This window comes from Poecile atricapillus, chromosome 2 (assembly GCF_030490865.1).
Source record: "Poecile atricapillus isolate bPoeAtr1 chromosome 2, bPoeAtr1.hap1, whole genome shotgun sequence".
Taxonomy (NCBI): domain Eukaryota; kingdom Metazoa; phylum Chordata; class Aves; order Passeriformes; family Paridae; genus Poecile; species Poecile atricapillus.
In genome coordinates, this window is record NC_081250.1 from 88,866,415 (window position 1) to 88,887,433 (window position 21,019).

The 21,019-nt window shown below is 37.6% G+C and overlaps 1 protein-coding gene across 2 annotated transcripts in view; it reads right to left on the bottom strand.

Moving 5' to 3' along the window:
* MOCOS (molybdenum cofactor sulfurase) overlaps nt 1-21,019 on the bottom strand; it is a 213,433-nt gene that overhangs the window by 167,856 nt on the left and 24,558 nt on the right. For both annotated transcript variants that reach the window (XM_058830908.1, XM_058830909.1), the window contains exons 2-3: nt 17,658-17,747; nt 15,047-15,113 (exon numbers count right to left, since the gene is read on the bottom strand). In XM_058830908.1, the coding sequence (XP_058686891.1) occupies nt 15,047-15,113; nt 17,658-17,747 (157 nt within the window). The remainder of the gene's footprint in view (nt 1-15,046; nt 15,114-17,657; nt 17,748-21,019) is intronic.

Genomic DNA, 21,019 nt, shown 5'->3' on the forward strand with positions numbered 1-21,019 from the left:
AAGGCTGCTGCTTTTCTAGCAGCTCTTCAGAAGCAGCAAGGCTGATTTGGCAATCTATTTTACATAGACAATATCAGAATGTAAGTGAGCTCATAGAGTTGTTTCTAACTGGAAAATATGTTGTGAAGCACCTGACAGTGAAATCAGTGAAGAGGGGCCGAGGAGTTAAAACAGTCAGGTAAAACCAGTGCAGACTGTGAAATGAGAAAATAATACTTTGGATACAAAACTATCAGGAAAAAGATTGAAAATCATAGAAAACAGTGATGAATGGCAGTACGTCTTTTCTCCTTTAAGAGTAACTCTTCTCTGGGCAATAATAGTATACGATCAGTCTTATCCTGTGTCAGGAAGTAAGAGGATAGAAAAGAATGTCCAAAGTCCTAAAATGTGGAACTCAGCATTAAGAGGATGAGAAAAATGGCTGAAAAACTCCTCAACCAGAATTTCTTATAAAACTTGGGTCTAAAAGGTGTGCTTGCGAAATGGAGAAAAATATAACCAATAAAAATAAAATCATGGCAGCCACATAGCACTGTAGAAGCCCTCTGGGTTTTCAAAATTATTTTAGGGCCTCTCATCACAGTCTGCTCCTATTTCTGCTCTCAGAAATAGAATTGCATATGTAAAGACCAAAGAGTTTCCTTTCTCAGTAGCCCTACCACCCACAGATTTTAATTTGCTGGTTTGTTTTTTTTTTTTCCCTTCACATTCCAGCCTTCTAGGCACATCACACACATTACACAGGTATAAAGGAGCACAAAACCAGGGTTCTGCATGTAATGCTGCTCTGTCTTACAAAGCTCTTCCCTGTAGCCAAATCACCTGCCCACAGTAGCAGATAGAAAACATAATAAACACTTTGAATTGTTATGAAATCAGCAGACAAACATGTAAGAACATATCTAGAGCTGAGAACCTGAGGAAGAGGAAAGAAACATTTATTCAAGAAAGGTAGAAAATACATTATTAAATTTGCTAGAACCCTACTTCTACACTAGTCATTTTGGCCCAGTACAAACTGCTGCTGGGGCCCAGAAGAAAGTACAGAGTCTCTGTTTAATTTTGCATCTGACTAGCAGTTCTCCTCGTCTGACTTGCATCCATTTCTCTGTCTTTAGTTTCGTTCCAGAGAATTCAGCTATATGCTTTGGTGGTCATTTTTATCAGCAGCTTTAGATTACTGTATCCACTGCAGGTAGCTTATGTAATTTATGTTTTTAATTTTTCTGCAAAGCACCTAGTAGAATGGTGAGAGGCTCCATTTAAAATTACCTACATAAATAAGCAAATATAACACCATTAGCATAAGAGATTATACTCACCAAGCTATGAGCATTGTAAGTTCAGAAAGTTTAGTGGCAGTGTGATTACCAATGCATGGAGGAACATGTATTCATTTTCTAATAGGTCTAACAGACCTTAAATTGTTGCACAACTCAATAATAACCTTCTCACAATTTTCTAGGAATAATTTAGGATTCTCCTTTTCTTCTTTACCTTGTATCAGTAGCTTTTCCTGGACAACACACTTGTTTGTGCTAGACCCAAAAGCTTTAAAATTATAAATAGCCAAAATCCATCTACCACGACTCCTCTGACACCATTAACAGTGGGAATAATGTATGGGGCTGGTTGAGAACAAAATTTCCATATGCAAAGCCTTCAGAAAGCTGATCTCTGCCAAGTGATACCTAGGATCCTGGATTTTCCAGGAGTCAGTCATTCCAGGATCCTCGAGTCAGTGCAAGTCTCAAACAATTTAAACATCCAGTCAGAACACTGACAGAAGGCCACACTCCAGGGCAGAACTTACCATCTTACAGCTCCACTTTCAGAGACAGGACCCCAGCCTAGCTGGGACACAACACATGCCACGTGCCACAGCATTATTATGAGCTGCTGCAAGTCTGGTTTTGACCATGTCCATTTGCCTGCCCCGCTGCCTGCCCTAAATGACCTGTCTTCACCACAGCTGGTATTGTGCACATGTGTGTGTCCCCACTGCTTCAGCTCCACATTCGGCATTTGGACTTCAAGTGACTGTCAGCAGCTCCAGTCTGCCGGTACCAGAGGTGTACCTCTGGAGAAGGCATGGAAGGATCCCATGGGAGATAGTAACAGTACATGGACCAAGATGGTAGAGCATTATTTATGCCACAACTCATCCCACAGCTCCCTTAAAACCTGTCTTGAAACACAGAATGCTCCATCAGGTAAGTCTGCTGACCTCTGCTCACCAAATAATGCTTTGCTGTTTATTCTTTTCCTTCTAAAAAGTGATACTGATCTGTCTGCTACACAGAATAAATCACAAGGGCAATTCTTTCACTGTGGTTGTAAAAACAAGTTTAACAACACTTACATTTTGCTGCGATTAAACCTTCACAGAGAGTTGTCATTCACAAATTTTAAATTACTTACAAGATGCTGTGCACCTCAAGTAATTATATTCTAAGTCATCAAGTTCACACATGCTCTCCTTTTGTAGCAACCCACGTGTGCTTTAGAGGAATTGCTTCTGAACATGCCTAATTTCGAAGTCTTCATTTTATACACTGTATGTAATCAAACTTTTTATTAAACATTGTCAAGCAATCTGTCTCATTTAAAATTAGCATCTCAGAAAATATAAAGGTCCATTAAGCTGTTAATTGTGCACTACAACTCTGAATTCTTAAAAAGTTATGTTGGATATTGTTTTCCTGAATGCTTAATTCCATATTTTGCTAGTTCTACTGCTATAGTTACTACATTGGTCAGGTATATGATAAGAAGTCAATATAGCCATAAGAGCAAAATTCTTGCATCTAGAAAGAGGGAACAAAAGGAGAGAATTTTATTTCCATTTCTCCTTTTTGAGTTTGATACAGGGAATTTTACTATATAGGTACAAAACACAAATCTGCTAATGTAGAAATATAAGTACACCCTAAAGGCAGAGTGATTCTGCTACAGTAATGGTTTTAGTGATTTCATAGCTCAAATTCATTGCAAGTAAACATCAATTAGACTTGAAAATGAAAGTCAAGCAAATGACATAGAAAATATTATATGCCACTGGTTTTAAATTACTTACAATGGAGGTGAAAAAATACTTTAGTCTGTGAAAATAAAACTGAGATGACTCCAAAACACATAAACCACATAAAAACATATTCAAAAAGATTGCTACCTCTTATAAATGGTTCTGAAAGAATTTGAATGCAAGTCTTTGCATGCAAAAAAACCCTCCAGTGAAACATTTAAATTGGACTATTCCAAACTCAATAAACAGCAACTTTTTTTACATTCTAACTAATTAACTGGACCTTACTTCTTATCATGTACTTTTGCCAAATAAAATTGTACTTCTTATCCTTAAAACACTTTATACATCAATCTTTGTTTTTTGTTTGTAGCAATGTGAATCATATGACACTGAAAGAGAAAGAGGAAAAGGATGAAGCACATACTAATTTCCCTAAAAGACTTGTGACTCAAAGCACAGTATTACATGAATGTTGACAGTTATTTTTCCTCTTTTTCCCTTTCTATTCACTTTGGTGTACACACCTTCTGACAACACTGAAAATGAAGTAATTAGCACTGCTAAGTATGAATTTATTACATCTTGTAGAAGACTTTGTCAGGGGAATCTCTCTTCTCCAAGCCTTACAACCCTTCTATAGAACATCTTCAGCCAGCTGGCTTTCTAGCATCTTATCACAGCCATAGACTTTAAAAATGGCAGGGCATCCAGCAAGAACTTGTGGTCAATCCCTTTCCACTTGGGAAGGCCTGTGACACCTCTGAATTGCCAGGCATTAATTCCTCATATACAGCAACACACTTCATTGCATTGTCCATGGGGTGCAGCCACAATCAACAGCTCCTCAGTATTCCAGATTCCAGGTGCTGCTCAGTATTCCAGATTCCAGGTGCTCCTCAGTATTCCAGATTCCAGCAGCAGATTCAAGGTGCTTTAGCCCTGCTGTTGATACTCTGATTTTCATGGGCCACAACCAGGGGTAGGGTTACCTTAGCTCTTTTTCACACAATTGAAAAAGAAATACCTGAGGAAACCAAAAGGGCCCCAAATTTACCAAAGAAAACAACATGAGTATTTTGTTAAGTACAAACAGCTTTGAAATATATCAGCACTATCTTTCAAATTACAATAGCTGTTCAGGGCCTGAGACTTCAGATTAAGAGAATTAAATTTCCAAAATTCAGTGGAGTGTGTGCTTATTTAATTAAAAGCAGATAGAATTTCATTTGCACTTCATTGTTAAGAATGCCACCTATAATATCACATTTTGACAGTGCAGCTTAACTCCAATTTCTACTAAAAGCATACTTCATCAAACTCATTCTGAAGTTCATTAGAAAAGCTAAATGCCAGTACTGTTTGCTAGGGCAATCTCATCCCATTTAGATGTTTAAATAGGCAAACATGGTCAGATAAACTCACAGCGGGTTGTGAATGTTCTGTGATTTTTCAGATTAAGTCTTCTGTATCTGAACCAATATTGTGACTTACATGACATATCCTTGATTTTAAATTTTAACAGGTATGGTCCAAGGCATTGAAAAACTATCTTGCTTGTATGTGTGCCTATAAAGTAAACAAGCTTAGTTTATTTTACTCTCAGAAATGAAGCAGCATATTGTACTCATCACTGGGCTACATCCCACACAGCAAGGACTTCTCACAGACTGACAGAAAGTTATCCTTTTGCACTGCCTTCAGACAATGCATATGTGAGGTTAGCACGAAAGTGTCACCTCACCCAAAGTAGAGAGAAGAAGACTTAAAGCAAGCAAAGCATCCCATTTACTATGAGATCCACTCAAGATGGCTGACAAGTGCTCCTGGAATGCTGGAGGCCTCCCTCATTCATCTAAGCAACTTTTTCAGCCAAGTAGGACAGAGGAGAGGCACTGCTCCTACCTATTTTGGTTAGGCATGGTTGGTTAGCTGAACAATAGCATGGCTGTTTAGGTTTCTTGCTTGCTGAGGTAACCTGTTGCTGACAGACTTACAGCTGAACTGATTTAGAACCCCTTTCAGCCTACTTCTGCAACACATTGAGCTCATCACAAGCACAGGCAGTTTGTGCAGAGTCATGGACAATATTGCAGAAATTGACTGCTTCTAGCACACTCTTTACATAGGAGGAACATGACCAAGAAGAGTTAGAACGTCTGTTTTGTTCTAGGATCAATCACTGCCTTCATACACTCTCAGCCACAACACTTCAGAGGTCTGTCAACTAGTCTCATTCCAGTTTCAAAGCATGGTAACACCCAAACTGCTATCAAGGCAGGCTGTAATAACAGTAATTGTAAATGTCTTGTTACATGATTGCAGATAAAAATCAAATTATCAAAACTGTCCATAAATACCTTTGGCAGGGAAGGAACCAAGTATGGTTCCTTCCTCCAGCATGTCACTAAAACATTGTACTGTGTAGAGGGTATTGATGGAGTTCACGTTAAGTACTTTGACATAAAGTTTTTCATGTGTGGCGGGCTGTTTGGTCCTTGGAAGGCCAGACAGCTTGTACGTGGGGACTTTAGGGTTTGCAGTGTATTGGTGTGGGACTAAAGGCTTTAGAGCTCTGCAAGATGAGAAAGGCAGATGCTTTCTAACAGAATGGTTTGGATTCTTGCTTTCACCTTTCACAGGAAGGTAGATATGTGTGAAATAAAAAAACGTTCAGCTTTTATGAATTTACAGCAAGATTATACGCATCTTGGGACAAGCTCTTACTGGCAGGCATATCTCTTTCTCCTGTTGCATGTTAGCTGGACAGCCACTGAACTGGAAGTTTCACACCCAGCTTCCCAGAGAACAAGGCTCTTAAAAGACAGATTTGGACAACATACAAGATTTTGGCACCAGGATTTTGGAACAGGTCAGTGAAATTTTTTTTTTAGCAGGGGAAATGTAACTAGGCTTGTGTCTCACACCTCTGCTGCAGAGTGCTTCCCTTGTTAGCACAGAAGCCTCAGCCTTATATTCTAGAGGTCAGTTTTAGTACTGTTCATATCTTTGGTCTTTTTGTAGTTTTGTGTTAGTTTTGTTTTTTTTTTTTCCTTCCTGTAAAGCAATATTATTTTCAGACATAGTTTATTCACAAGTCAGAAATCTCTGGTCTGTGACCACTGACAGATTTTGAAAAGTGTTTTATGTGTCTAAAAAACCTCCTTTTTATCACATGACAGGTATTTGCAAAAAAAAAAGTATTGAAATTTTAAACAGCTTTAAAAAGGTAAAAACAGACAAACTAAAAGAAATGGTAAGTGGATGGCTGAGAAAAGCCTGAATGTTGAAAAGCTCTTTTGAAAACCATTGCCTGTGATCACTGGATTCATTACAAGCCTAGAAGTCTCCATAAAATCCAAAGTACATACATCACACTCCTCTAAACAGTCTCACCATCCCAAAGCTTGCAATAAATTCTAAATTATTTGTAACATGTTATTGAGCTGGCACTCAGTAATATCAATGATGCAATTTTCTTCTGCCTTGACACATACCAAATACACTAATAAAATCTAGCAAATTAAACCTGGATTCAGTACTGTTATTAACCTTAATATAAAGGAGAGAGTTGTGTTAAAAGTCTTGCTTCATTTATCTTTCATATTCCTGTAACTTACCATGACTCATGCTGCTTCTTAAAGGCAGCCTTTAATTTCAAGGACACCATCTTTGCTTAAAACCTTCAAATTAGAAATAAAGCTTAAAACAGGTAAGTAATTTGAATCAATGGAATCAGCAGAGAAACAATAGAAAGAATAGTGAAAGTCGGAAAGAACTGACTAATACTGCCAGCATACATGACAAAGTTCTGAGTTCTAGGTACTTATTTGCTGTTATTTCAAATTAAGGATTAAAGTTAGTGCATTTACGTTCAAAGAATTAAATGTATAAAGTGATCAAGTGTAATCAAATAATTTTCTCTCCTTTAAGTCACCGTGATATCCATAAACAAAAACTCTGTACAAAACCTCACAAGCCTCTTTGATTTTTGCTCCATTCTTACAAGTATCATGCAGGTTATCATGACCACATTGTCACTTTTAGCCTAGCATGAAATTTCATAACAAAAACAAACAAGTAAGCTTATGTTCCAACAAATTTATTACAACCTAGAAGAATTCCCAGAAAAATGTGCTTTTTTTCTCTCTGGAAATATGTTGGGCCACCAGATTTCCTCTATTTGTTTTAAATGCTTGTGCCATTTACTTAGCTTTACAATACTTTTGGTCTTCTCATAGCACCCAGTACATTTGATGAGGTCACACCACCATTTCAAGAATCTTTTAATCTGTCTCAATTACCAAACCCTCAGTTGCCAGGCTGCAGGATTTACTTCAACAACCCCATTCTATTTTGGTCACACACATTAAGGTAATTTGGATTAAGCCCAGATACAGAGTCATTGAGATTGGCGCTGGGGATGAAGAACACATTTTGGAAGCAGTATCTAGAGGAGCATATCTTGTTCAGGCTATGAAAACAGGTCTCCTCTACTTAAATACATCAGAAGGGGTTAATAATGGAACAGACCACAAAAGCCTAAAAGCAACACAAAATTTTGGTGTAGGAACAAAAGGACACTGGTCTCAAGACCCAGTGTAAGAGGAAGTATTCTATTTCTTCCAATGGAGAAAGATCATCAACAGTAGATGAAAAGTACTCTATAACAGCTGGAGACAAAACATGAAAACCCTGAAAGTTCTGAGCATTCCCATACTCTTGAACTGTATCAGCTGGGATAAATTTCTGACCTGGCTGTCCTGAAACCTGGCACCCTAAAAACCCCTACTGGGCACACACAGACTCATTTCACCCCTGCCCAGGTTAAGGTGGGCTACCCTCACCCCTTGACAGTCACTGCCCATCCTTCCACACTCCCCCTCCTCAGTTTCTTCTCCTGCTGCAGTGCTCCGCTGGCTCTGCTCACTGTGGTGTTTAACACATCCCCTGGGCAGCCTGGAAACCATACAGCTGCCGCCTTTTGCCATAGAAAAGCTTTCATCAGGGCAGCCATGACCTCAGCAACAGGCATTATATATTTAATGAACACAGCTAGCTGGCACCTGCCTGCAGCCAAGGGCAGTCTCAGTGCTGGGGGGAGGAAAGACAGGCAGCAACTGCTAAGAGACATGGGATATTAACTGAGAATTTCAGCAGGTCAGCAGGTTACAGAGGGCAGCAAATTGAAACAATAACAACAAAACGAACACCAAACCAGCCAACCAAACAAAAAATCCCAACCCTAACAGTGCTAGGACTACAGCATCTAGCATGGCTGCTGTAAGCAACCTGCTCCTTAGGGTGCTGAAGGCTTGTGCCATCATTTGACAAAGTAAATGTATTTGCTCTGTCTATTAGAAGACAAGATGAGCTACAGATAGTCTGGAACAATGCAGAGAGGAAATTGGCATTATCACAGAAGAGAAGGCAGCCACAGTTACACTTGATGTAACAAGGACAGAAGATAATTCTAAGGTTACATGAGAAATGAGAGTAAAAAGAAATGTGATGAAATCACTCAAACACTGAAGAAGCACCTATCCCAAAGTTACTACTACTTGCACATCATATCTGCTTCTGGAAAAAAAAATAGGAGAAGATCCTGAATACACTGCTATATTTAGAAGATGAGAAATTCACCAGTAGTTAAAATATATATATTCAAAATCTAAATAGTAAGTAATGAACCAGTTAGCCCTCATTCATAATAATAAAAGCATAGGCAATATTAATACCTATTCACTTAGTTGGAGTTTATAATAAAACTACTTCAGTTGATACCAGTGTTTAAAGTACTAAAAATTCTGATCACAAAGGATCATGCACTGGGTACAACAAGAACAGTACCAAAGTGCTGAGGGAACAGAACAGTAAGTAGACTCAGAACTGGCAGTCAGAATTTTGGGTGGGAGCAAAATAACTCATAGTGCAAATGATGACTTTTTAAGGACTCAAATCTTCTAGTTAAAAGTGCAGCAAGGTGAGGCTCAGATAGAAAATAAAGGATGAATGCAAAATGGTCTGTCTTTCAGCAGCAATGACACCAGGAATTTCAGATTCATTGAGACACAGATGGCACCATAGAAGCCCTTAGGAATGATTTAGTGTGTCCTCAACAGCTTAATTATAACAATAAATGAAATACACATATTGCTTTACAAGTGAAATGAATAAGATTCAAAATGGAGCTCCATACTGGATTTGCTAACTTCACAGAAAGATTATTAAAGACTATTATAAAGGGGGCAGTAATAAATTATCTCAGTGTTTTAATAAAGTAGATGAATTAGTATTTCCAAAATTTATGATTTTAAATATGACATAAGGTATGAACAGCATAAGTTAAAATTATTCACTCATGTACTTTCTTGCTGTGGGATCACTGAGTCAGTTTCAGATGGAGCAAAACAGAAAGTGTCCACAGACCTCAAAAAAATTAGATATGAAAAAAATCAGCTGAATTTTGAACAAAATACATAACTGTAGGTGGCTTTCAAAATTTCTTGACTTCAGTCAGGTGGAGCACCTTTCCAATGCTACATAACTTGTGCTGAGAAACAGCAGTGCACTGAAGCCAAAACAAAGTTGTCAAGCACAACAGGTGCACACAGGGGATGGCAGAAATATTTGTGCTAAATATCTGGTCTTCCAAAAGCCTTACTTGAAATACAAATAATCATGTAAGCCAGTAATGAAGTTGTCAGGCTCCCCTGGAGTTGGCAAAGGAACTGCTAGTGTTCCCAGCAGCCAGGCAGGACAATGTTACTGCTCCTTCAACATCCAAGGCAACACAAACGTCACCAGAAACGTCACCCACTGGTGTCTCATAATGCTGCTTAGGAAAAGCAGCTGCAAACCCAGAAGAGGGAAGAACACTACATTTCCTCTGAAAGTATTGTACAGCCTTGGGAGGGGGAAAAAAGCTTCCATATAAATCCTGAAAAAGACAAAGAGACAGAGAAAATGGAAAAAAAGGAATTTGCATTGGAGAGATTTCACTATTTTTATCAGTGTTTTGTTCCAGTTGGACTATCTCATTCATCAGCTCATGTGCCCTTTCTTAGACCTCCCCATGGGCACAGAGGCCATTGGGTCCCTGCCAAAAAAGCGGCTGAGGAAGCAGCAAGGCTGCATGCATTTAAAAAAATGTGAACTAAACTGGTGGCCTGAATCCAAGTAAGCCTGTACCACTCTCTCTACTCTGAATGTTATCTAGAGAGCAATGGCACAGAAAGATCACAGCATTTAAACTTAGTCTGCATAGCTTTTTTTGTCACAGACATATTATAAAAGCAGAGTCCTGAGGGTTTTTTTCTGAATCAGAAAGCAAAAAAAAATTAAAGGTTGTATCCAATCTTTTTCAGACCTCTATGCAAAACATCCTAGCCGCCCATACTAATAAAAATCAGAATTTCCCAGGAGCATTTCATCCATTTTGTTCATAAACCAGCAATCTTGACCTCCAGCTTTTAATTTATTTTACTGAAATATTTCTTTCAATAAATGAAGCATTCCAGATTTGACTCTATGCAGCGAATTCAGAGAGCATGACAGTGTATGTACCAATTTTGTTTACTACTCTCCATACATATGAATGTATAAAGCCAACTACCAGAAGAGTAACAAAAGGCATTAGCAAATTCCTTTCTAAAGCTTCAGCTCATCAAGTTAATGATTAATTAATTTATTGAGTTAGAGCTGAAAGTCCAGGAGCAAAGTTCTAAAGTAAAACAAAATTATTTTACTTGTTCTTAAAACAGTCTCCTGATTTCAAAATTCAAAAATGACAGTATCAGTTACCCTAACCAGAAGCTTTTTACTACCTTGCATGGGACTGCAAAGAGTAAACCCACCAAAAATTGACTGATTGACTCAGAAGCAGTTGTTTATAAAATGGAGTTCTTAGCACAAAAGGCTAGGTGCAGGTGAGAGAGAAACAAGGAGCATCTGCACCAAAGCCCCCACTGTGCTGTCACTCAGCACATGACAGAGCCCAGAGTGGGGTCATCAGCCACTCACTGGGGGCACACTGGGATTGTTTAATTGCATGCCTAAACAATTTCATGAACCACAAGGAAGGGATCACCCCTCTTGCCTAAGCTCTTCCAAAAAATCTATCCATTATTCCTAATTGTCTTCTAATCCCTCTCTCATTTGCAGTGAGCACAGTGACCTTTTGCTGGACTTCACTGACTGTGGTATTTCAGAGTTGTCCCACTGAGCAGTGGGATCAGGAAAAGCAGTGATTTCAAATGATGCTCTAAAACAAGTATGCAAAAGGGCTGAACTTGAGACTGGAAACAAGGTTTTCAAGTTGATGGGTGCCATTAAGGAGGTCAGGATACAGCACTCAGATGTCACTCATCCATACGGTCTCCTGTCAATGACCTTTGCAAAGAACAAATCAATACTAAGCAAATACTGTATCTACTACTTCTTACTGTGTAGGAAAGGTCAACCCATTTTCATGTATGTATCAGTTCCGACATTACTGTTTTCAGACACAGAACTGCTTAAACCTGGGAATTAAGAAAAAATCCCTATCATGCACAGAATGCCATTTCAAAATGTGTTAACTTAAGTGCAATGGAAACTTATTTCATAAGCAAGGTATGATGCTTGCAGAAGGAATGTAAAGTTGTATTTTGTTATGATGAAATGTTCTCTAAAAATACAATGCAAATGGAATTATAAACAGCATTTATGAGACTGCTTCCTTAGCGTAATCTGGTACCACCTGTGTATTTTACCACAGAAAGAAATACATTTTTAAAACACTGAGCCATTTACAGTTATTTTGTACATGTCCACTGTACCTCTTTTTGATTGTAGGCACTGGCCACAGAGATTAATCTCCTCTTACAGTTCACTTAGGATATTTTGAGAGAAGTCTTTATAGAAATACATGTTTTGGGTCTATATTTTAACTTGATCCCATTTAGCTCAATGCCCAGTCCTTTTAGCTTCAGTGAAAAAATTCTGTAATACATATATTGCCACAGTCTAGGAGATGCTTGGTACCAAAATCATAACTGAAATTTCTGGCCTTTTTTTTTAATGTGTATTTGAATTCCCAAAGTATGATTCAGTTTAAAACTTCATAGGACTTGAAAGTTCAAGGATGAACATCAAAACTCTATTACAACACTGTGTTTAAATGAAAAAGTATCCTGTTATATACCTTAAACATACCAAAAATTGTAAGCAACATCATTCTGGTTCAGGTTAGAAGACATTGCTGCACTATTTCATATTGCAAGTGCAAGATCCACAAGGACAATGTTTGAAAATATTCAGAAATCTAGTATTTTAAAATGCTTGTGTATGGGAAAAGGGTTATTTAATACTCAGTGTAATTAATTTCTGAGTTACATTAACTGCAGCATCATAAGGAGATATTGTATCCCTGCTGTCTAGCTGTGTGGAAGTCGAGCAATGGCAGTGCTATACATCCATAAGTAAAGTAATAAAAAAGGATCTATAATCTTTTGATGTGTACATTTTATACATTTCAGTAAGGTTTATTACATTTCTTGCTTCCTCTTTTCATCATCACTCATGGTTAATGTTGAACTATGCACAATGTTTAAAATCACTCAGCAGTCCACGTTAAGAAAAGAGAAGCAATGTTTTTAAGAATAAAATAGTTATTTCTAATCTTCTTGCACTTGAGTTGGTCTAGAGGTAAAGCATTTTATTATAATTTTTTAAATCAGAGAAAACATGCACTGATTCAATTATTTAATTAATTATGTTATTCTCTTGTGAAGCCACATTCTAAAATTGGTTTCTCTCTGTCAAGCAGATATGAAGGTAAAACCAAATTATTCAGCTTTGTACCATTAAACAGTGTACACTGACAGATTAGGAAATCCTATTCTGATGCTGCTGTCACCCATATCAGCAAATATAAATCTGAAATTAAGTTTTGTGTTAATTTTTAATTAGCTGATTGTGCCATCACATCAGAAAATCAAATTTAAAATATAATTCAAAAAAATAAAATAGTATTGTCTCGGAGGCAAACACTGAAAAAAAGACAACCTCTACTTCTGACTGCAGCCATGTGCCAAAAGCCGAATTACAAGCCAGCAACTCATTTTAAGATTTCTAAAACTACCTACTGAATAATTTTTTCACTGAGGAAATCCAATCTATGCTCTCAGATGCAGGACAGAGCTGCCTGTCTCCCTGTCTTGTCATACTGCTTATTTTGATTGCTGCAATGGCATAGAAGTATAGATTTTTAATATACTTTTATTGCATTTTGGATAGCTGACTTATTGACAGTAGGTTTGGGGCATTTTCTTACCGAATTTTTATGACTATGCCTTTTTGATGACTATGCTTTTTAAATTTTTATTGGGATCTTAAAAATGGCTGCATTTCTTTAGGGACAGATGAAAAATTCTATCAGGTGTAATACCAAAAATCTTCACTTAGATGCAGAGTGCACTTTAAAAAAAACAAAATACACAATAAACCCTAAAATACTAACACTGGTATGTTCTTATCATCTCCCATTCTGCCCTTAGGAAAGTCTCAAGCTTTTTAAAAGCAGGATCAAAAAAACCATTCTGAAGATGTAAGTTCTCTTAAAGTAATCTAGGTTTTTACTCAGTGAAAGCCTATTTCCTTATTCCTTAACAATGAAGAACACACAGTACAATAATAATTACTCTAAAAACAGTTACACTTCCTACTGTGCCTTCATAAGCAGAACTGTGAAACAGCAACATTGCAACAGCACTGAGTAAATGGAAATCAGAATGCTAACTCTGCATGTGAGCACACAGGTCTGCTCAGAAGACTCTGCAGACTGTGGGTATTGCTGTAACTGGCTATAAATGTCTGCTTTTGAAGACAGCTATTCCTCATGGGTAGTCTCTTTCATTTCTTTTGACCATACATTAGTAGGTTGTCATCCTGCACAGCATTAAGAGCGGGTTGTGGCAGAAATGCTTTCTCCAGAAAGCTGGTGATGGGAAGGGGGAAACAGATTATAGCCAGCAGCAGCACCCAACTAGAAAACTTGGGGTTTTTTACACTCCCATAAAAACAGTCAGAGAAAAGGCAGCAAAAAGGTATAAAACAGATTTTCTCCATTACAACTACGAACACTACAATGCTATTGATTTGAATTCTGTGATGTGTTTTGGAGAAATATTTACTTTCAAGGAAGAAGATAAAACAGGAATACATTACATTCTTTACTTGCCTTACTAGTGTCATTAAAATCAGGCAAATAAACTCAAAGCATCCATATTCTGTGATTAAAGTGTATTTTATAAAATAGCAAGAGTTTTCTGAAACAAATCCCTAAAACCAATAACCAAGTGCCCAAGTTGTGTATTTCGTCATGACATAAATCATGACAGATCAATGGCAAGAAGTGTACCTTCAGCACACTCCATCCTGAACTTTCAAGGGACTACTTTATTTAGAGAATCAGGTCATTTTCTTTCCCATACCCAGAAGTCCCAACACTCAATTTTATCCTTTTTGTTTCTTTCTACCATTAAAAGTTATAGTAAAACTGCTTTAAAAGGTATTTTATTAGTCCAATGGAAATAAGTACCTGAGGTAAAACAATGTACACATTCCCATAAGCTTTTTGTAAATTCTCACAAGCCATTACACCCTATTTCATTTTATCTGTATTTTAACCATGTCTTTGTACCTAGTCCCACATTAATATCTTACCATACCATTTTACTAATAATCACTTCTGAAATTCCAAGTCCTATATCTTAATTAAAACTGTGGACTTGTATTACAGCACTAAATTAACTACAGGACTTTGAAGATTCAAGCATTTGGGAGAAAAATAATTCATACGATCTAAGACTTGACTGCCAAAATACCTTGTGTTTTAAAAGTGAGCTGTTTTCTTTAGGTATGAAAGACAACCCTTGGAAAATGGTATCACATCAAAGACATCAAAACAGTGCAGGCCTAACCGAAATGAAAACTACCAAGTGAATCATACAACATCTGAAAAAAAGATTATTCTACCTGTATCGAACATGCTCGATTGTGTCATATGTCAACTTGCTGCTGATATTCTGACTATGAGGGTTGCCTAGGAGACAACAGAGATACAGAAATCAATCATTAATCACAATTTTGCTATTAAATTTATCTTTTATCAAAGTATGACATTAAGCAGGCCTAAAAGATGATATTCAATGCATACTTCACAGCATTTCCCTGAAGCCCCTTAGTCAAGAGAAGGGAGATACAACAGGGTAAAGCAATTATGATAGACCTAGAAACTTCAGCTGGATCTCTTACTAATACTTAGGCAGTTCCCCTAAAAAGGAAACGAAACTGCACATGCACAAACCTACCAGAAAAACTGTAGACAGGTTGCACATTCATAAAGGTATTTGTGCAGTAGCTAAAAAGCAAAAGATAGGATCTTTTGACAATCATGACTAGACAGAAGAACTAATCCTTGGATTTTTAGTGTCTGAAATTCAAATAATTCATTGTAATATAAATTTTATTGTGAAATTAGTAGCCGCCTTAGCCCAGCTCAGCAGAAACATATATAACAATTAAGACAGAATGATTTTATCTTCTTGAGCAATAAAGATAACAGCAATATTCACCCAGGCACACCACACTTTCCTATAAGCAAATACTTAGAGAACATGCCAAAACAGTTTGGAAAGGGGATAATGAAAAAATTGTTATACTAACACAGTATTTGCAGTAGGCTCCAATATTAGCTACTCTTTTCAAAATTTAAAAGTTACCCTGCTGAAAGTTGTTGAGTGAAGGTGTTGAAAATAATAACTTTACAGCTCAAACCCAAAACAACTACTCAGACTTTTCACGTCTGATGTTGCATTTCTGTAATTTCCAATTCAAATATTTTCAATTTAGAAGTGAGACTATCTCTTACTTATATTATTTTCCCCCATTTTCACATGCAACAGCTAAACTGTAGTTCTTTGGGCCTGCGGATTATCACCAAGAACATAAAAAAAGCTGCAAGTCAAACTCCCCCTTCATACACATCTTTGTTAAATTAACTCCTCCTATTACTGTCAGCATTTACTGTCCTTAGAGCATGAGATGTAACTGAAAAAAAAAAAATGGGCATGCTGGAGCTCTTATCATTTTAGATGAAAACACCAATAAAAAGATACAATTTGTTCTCCTATAGCATTATAGGTACTGTGCAAATCTGCTCCAAACTGGCAGTACTATTTCTATTCACAAGAACTCAATTGATTCACAAATTAATTTTTTTCTACCACAGATGGTACTTATTAAAAGGGTTGAGCCCAATGCTGTTTGAAATAACTAAGATCAGAGCTCATACATTTCACTTTACAATGTCTGTGGTGACAGAACATTAATTTTCATATCACTGGCATGCACTTGAATAGGAGATCTTGAATGTAATCAAATCTATGTATTTTCTTATAACAGTAAAAAGCCCTTATCCCTATCAAGAATAACACTTACTTTGTAATGGAACTTAAATTTCTCCTCTGGATCCCACCCTTGCCAGCATTCAGGAAAAAATAATAGGAGGAAATAACATAATGGCACATTGAAAATGAAAACTACCCAAAACGCTCAAGTGGCTTGCCCAGGTGATAAGCACATGTGTGCCAGTGCTGGAGTGAACAAGCGTTTTCTTGTACGCAGTGGTACCTAGTTCCCAAGCAAGGAATCCCTTCATTCCATGTATCAGGGAGCCCAAGAAAGACACAAAACTAGCAAAAAGGACACGTGACTCACAACAAAGGAAATTTGATTGCTTTAGTGGGACTACTCACAGCATAATATTGTGCAGTATTTTTTTTTCTGGTTGAGCATGACTCACTCTAATGTAAATTGTCTCACACAGTAACAATATTTCTTTAACAAGGGATGCTGCTGACTGTGTAAAATCACACTTGGTGCGTGATTCTCGGCCAGATAATAACATTAGAAAGAAATTAGAGGTTTAGAGAATTAGAATTAGAGAATCTGGGGATGAAGTACTTGCAAGCAGTGCTGTAATAGATCACCCAGATACTATGCAATTCTGTAGATATTTTTACTCACATTCCTTTGCACAGGATTGCTTTGGCAATACCTATCCTTTTTCTGAGTAGGCACCAAAGTCTAATAGCACCTATTCTGTGCCTAAGTTCACTTGGGATCTTTGAGCTATGCTCTTTCTTCTGCATAAAATGCTTACAGTGAGTCACAGCATAAGCTCTTTGTGACAACTCTGTCTGAGAAGGAAGGTAGCTCTGGATTCCAGTCCTTGGATAAGAAACTGAGTTTGCATTTTTGTGTGGAAAAAACTACAAGGAATGAACAGTGCTTATAGCTAAAATGTATTTCTTTATCCCAAGCCTGGTGCCCTAACAAAGTCACACAACAGAGCCATGTTTGCTTTGATTTTTCTTCTTCACCAACATCAACAGGTGCTTGGCCACCAAATAATGAAGCTAGAGGTGACACAAAGGGCCTCTGCCTCCTTTGTAAAAGCACTGGACTTCTAACTATTCTACAACAGAATTAAAAATCCTGCAGAATGTCTCTTCCAAGAAGCTCAGTTTTGAATAATTTAGATGGAAACTTGAGAAGACTCATGGGAATGTTGCTTTGCACTTACCATAAACGTTGTTTCTGAGGTCATCAGTAAAAGCTTTAAGCAGGCTCTCCGGGAAAAGTGCTGAACCAGCATGGTCAAGGTAAGTAATCCCTAAAGTACAAATAAAATTACTAGTTTCAATTTTTGAAAGATTTAATGCCATTTTCTTACATTGTGAAGTGCACCATTCAAATACTCCTTTTCATTCACCAGCAGAAAATAAAAAAAACCAAAAAGATTAAATAGGAGGCAAATTTTTTTATTACCTCTGTATAACTTTTAATTAAAACTAAAGAGGTCCTTCCTTTCATGCTTAGGTTACACAACCTTTTGGAAGAGAAAAGTTTTATGTTTGGCCTGTATAAAACTGAGCAAGCTGATGTCTTCACCATAGTACCTTGCCACTTCTAGGCACGACATTATGAAAACTAGTATTACCACAATGCTAACAGTTATTATTATCAGCAACACCAGTAGAGATGTTGTCTCCCTGCTGAAAGGTGACACAACTCTCTCAAGAACTGACAAGACCTAAATCACACCTGAAGCTGAAAGAACTAATATAAGTTTTAGTGTATTTAATCATGTCTTGCCCCTCTGTTGCACTTAATATTCAATTCATTTTTTAATTTTTTTTTAATATTATTAAGGTATTGCAAAACTTTTAAATAAATGCTTATTGGAAATGAAGGCTTTTTCATGTTTGGCCATTTTAGATTTCTTAATCTTTAGCAATTATTCTTCCATTTCTCCAGTGTGTTTCATGCTCTTTATTAGTTTTTTTCATTTCACTTACCTTAAGTATTTCAACCTATTTCAAATTTTAATAATGATGAATATGATTAAGATTAGAATTTATTAAGTATTTTAAAGGTCTTCCCTTTCCACATGGATTTAAAATTGAGTTAAGCTTTAAACGAGAAGCCTTGACACTTGGAAATATATATTATATATTATGTTACTGAAGCAGTGATCCAGTGCGGCAGTGCTAATAATAAAACCAATCCAGACACCCACCCCTTATTTTCAAAAGAGAAGAATCCTCTCCTGCCTTAAGATTTCCTCACTTACATGCCTAGCAGAAGCAGAATTCTTAATGATGGCTTGCAGTTAGTCAAGTATTTTAAGGTGCTTCAAGGACAGAGCATGGACAAAACCAAGGTGAACTTATTAGCTGTACGCCTTTTTTAGGTATTTACCTTTTCTAAAAAATAAGAATCCTCAGAAGTTTGTCCCAGGCAGTATGAAGCAACACTCAGGGGTCAAAATGGGTATAGAGGTCTGTCCTGCTCAGCTGACAGCTGCTCAGCTCTCAGCAGGAATGCAGGGCTTTGGAAGGAGAGAGGCACACTGCCCAAGGCAGGACACAGCCAGGCCCCTGCCCAGGGCTGTGGCACAGCTTCTGCCAGCCAGAGGACAGCAGCTTTGCCTCCAGCAGGACATATGGCCACCATGGCCACCCCAGGACCTGCAGCTTGGCACCAAAAGCTCAGGCAGACCCTGAGATGGAGCTAAAGCATGGGGCAACAGCTACAACCTCCACCAGCTCCAACAGCAGCAGTCAGGGTGACAGGGAGCCCACGGTCACTGACTACAGCTGGGAGAGGTGGGAAAGGCAGGACTAGGGCTGAGAATGGGAAGAGGCAGCCCTGAGCCAGACACAGGCGGAAGAACTGCTGTCCAGGAGGGAACCACCCTGGCCAACACTCTTCCAACAAATCCTCCACAGAGCTGCCATTTGGCTCTCACTAGCACCAGGAGCACAGCCAGGTGATGCTCCTCTGGGAGCAGCTGCTGTGTTTTGACCTTTCCAGCCCAAAGGATAGAGACAACACTGAAGCCCTTACATAGCCCTACAGCATGAGCAAAAACCAGGCAACGAGCTGTGGCTCCTCAAACACAAACCATCCACTGACAAGGGACAGGCACTTCCCCAGCCTGCCCAACACTCCTGTGAGACAATGTGGACTAAATGACCTCCAGGTAAAGGCCCCTTAACTGTTTTTTCAAATTTGATTCCTTATGTAGCTCATGATGAAGAACAATACTGCAGTTCTGTGAAATGGAAGTATAAAAACCAGCTAGTCATTTTTTAAACTCCTCCTCTGGGTATAATACTTTTAAAATCTGTGAGGAAATTTGGCTGAGGAAGGAAAAATTAATAATTCTTAAACTTTTATTTTATATTTAATGCTAGCGTTTAATTGAAAACAGAGAACTGCATTTAATACTCTCTCCCACTGCCCAAAAAAGAAATGGGCTCTCTTGTCTTTTGAGGCTGCCCTGAAACAAATAACTTCATTGCTATTGCACTTTTATGATGTAGTTTTTCCTTGCTGTCTTATTTCAACAAAATTGTATTTTTAAAGAAGAGAAAAAAAAAGTGGCACATGTATAACACCATTGAAAAACACATTAATAACTTTCATTGTGTTTTTCCCCTGGATTAATAACATTTGCTATTTTATCTTTATTGAACACACATTAAGCAAAGAGATTTGTCAGTATATGGAGGACAATACAGCTCCATTGTTTCACTGTGGTATTTAGTATATAGGCTGTCAGCACTATGAAATGACACTGTTTATGGGAAATAACAAGAGGAAGAAAATATAACATGATCAACCAAAAGAACATTAAAATGCAATATCCATCAGGACATAGTTTCATTGCTCAGGGAAAATGTAAAATTAACTTTTAGTTTAATTTACATACTATAATGTTTGGAGTGTGTAACTGACTTCACCGGTCTAATAATATACCAACTATTTGATAAAATCGTATTTCAGAAGTAGGGTTTTTTTAATACAAGTATCAAAAACCATTCTATGTGTTGGCATTAGTTATGTAGAGTTATTCAGCCAGAGTATCGGTTCATAAGCTTCAATATTCATATGCTAATATCCTTGCAGATTAATTTTAAATAGGGAACTCTTTGGGAACCAATACAGGCCAGTCTGTCCTGCTGAAAAAATCCCAGCCCAGCTCTCTGATCTCCTTTCATCCTACAGTTCACCTCTTAACAAAGCGTTTACCATCTCTGTGTGCTCTTGACCCTTTGTAAAACTTCATGAGTGCACACCTACATACAGCCTCATAAATGCCAGGGGACCATCCAGTTTAACTGAACATTTCTATCTCTGAACAGAAAAAAAGATAGTTCCGTTTGGAGCATTTCAATATTAGAGTTTAAGGCCAAGTGAAAACATTCAACTGCACAAAAGTCTGAGAACCTGCCAAACATACAAGGCAAAGAGAAACTACCAGATTAATCTTCGCAAGCCAAATATCTGCTTCTGAAAAAAGCACACTTGCCTAAAATGTGACTCCACCTGACTTAGGAGAAACTGAAAGACATAATTTGATGAACTGAAAGCTGAACA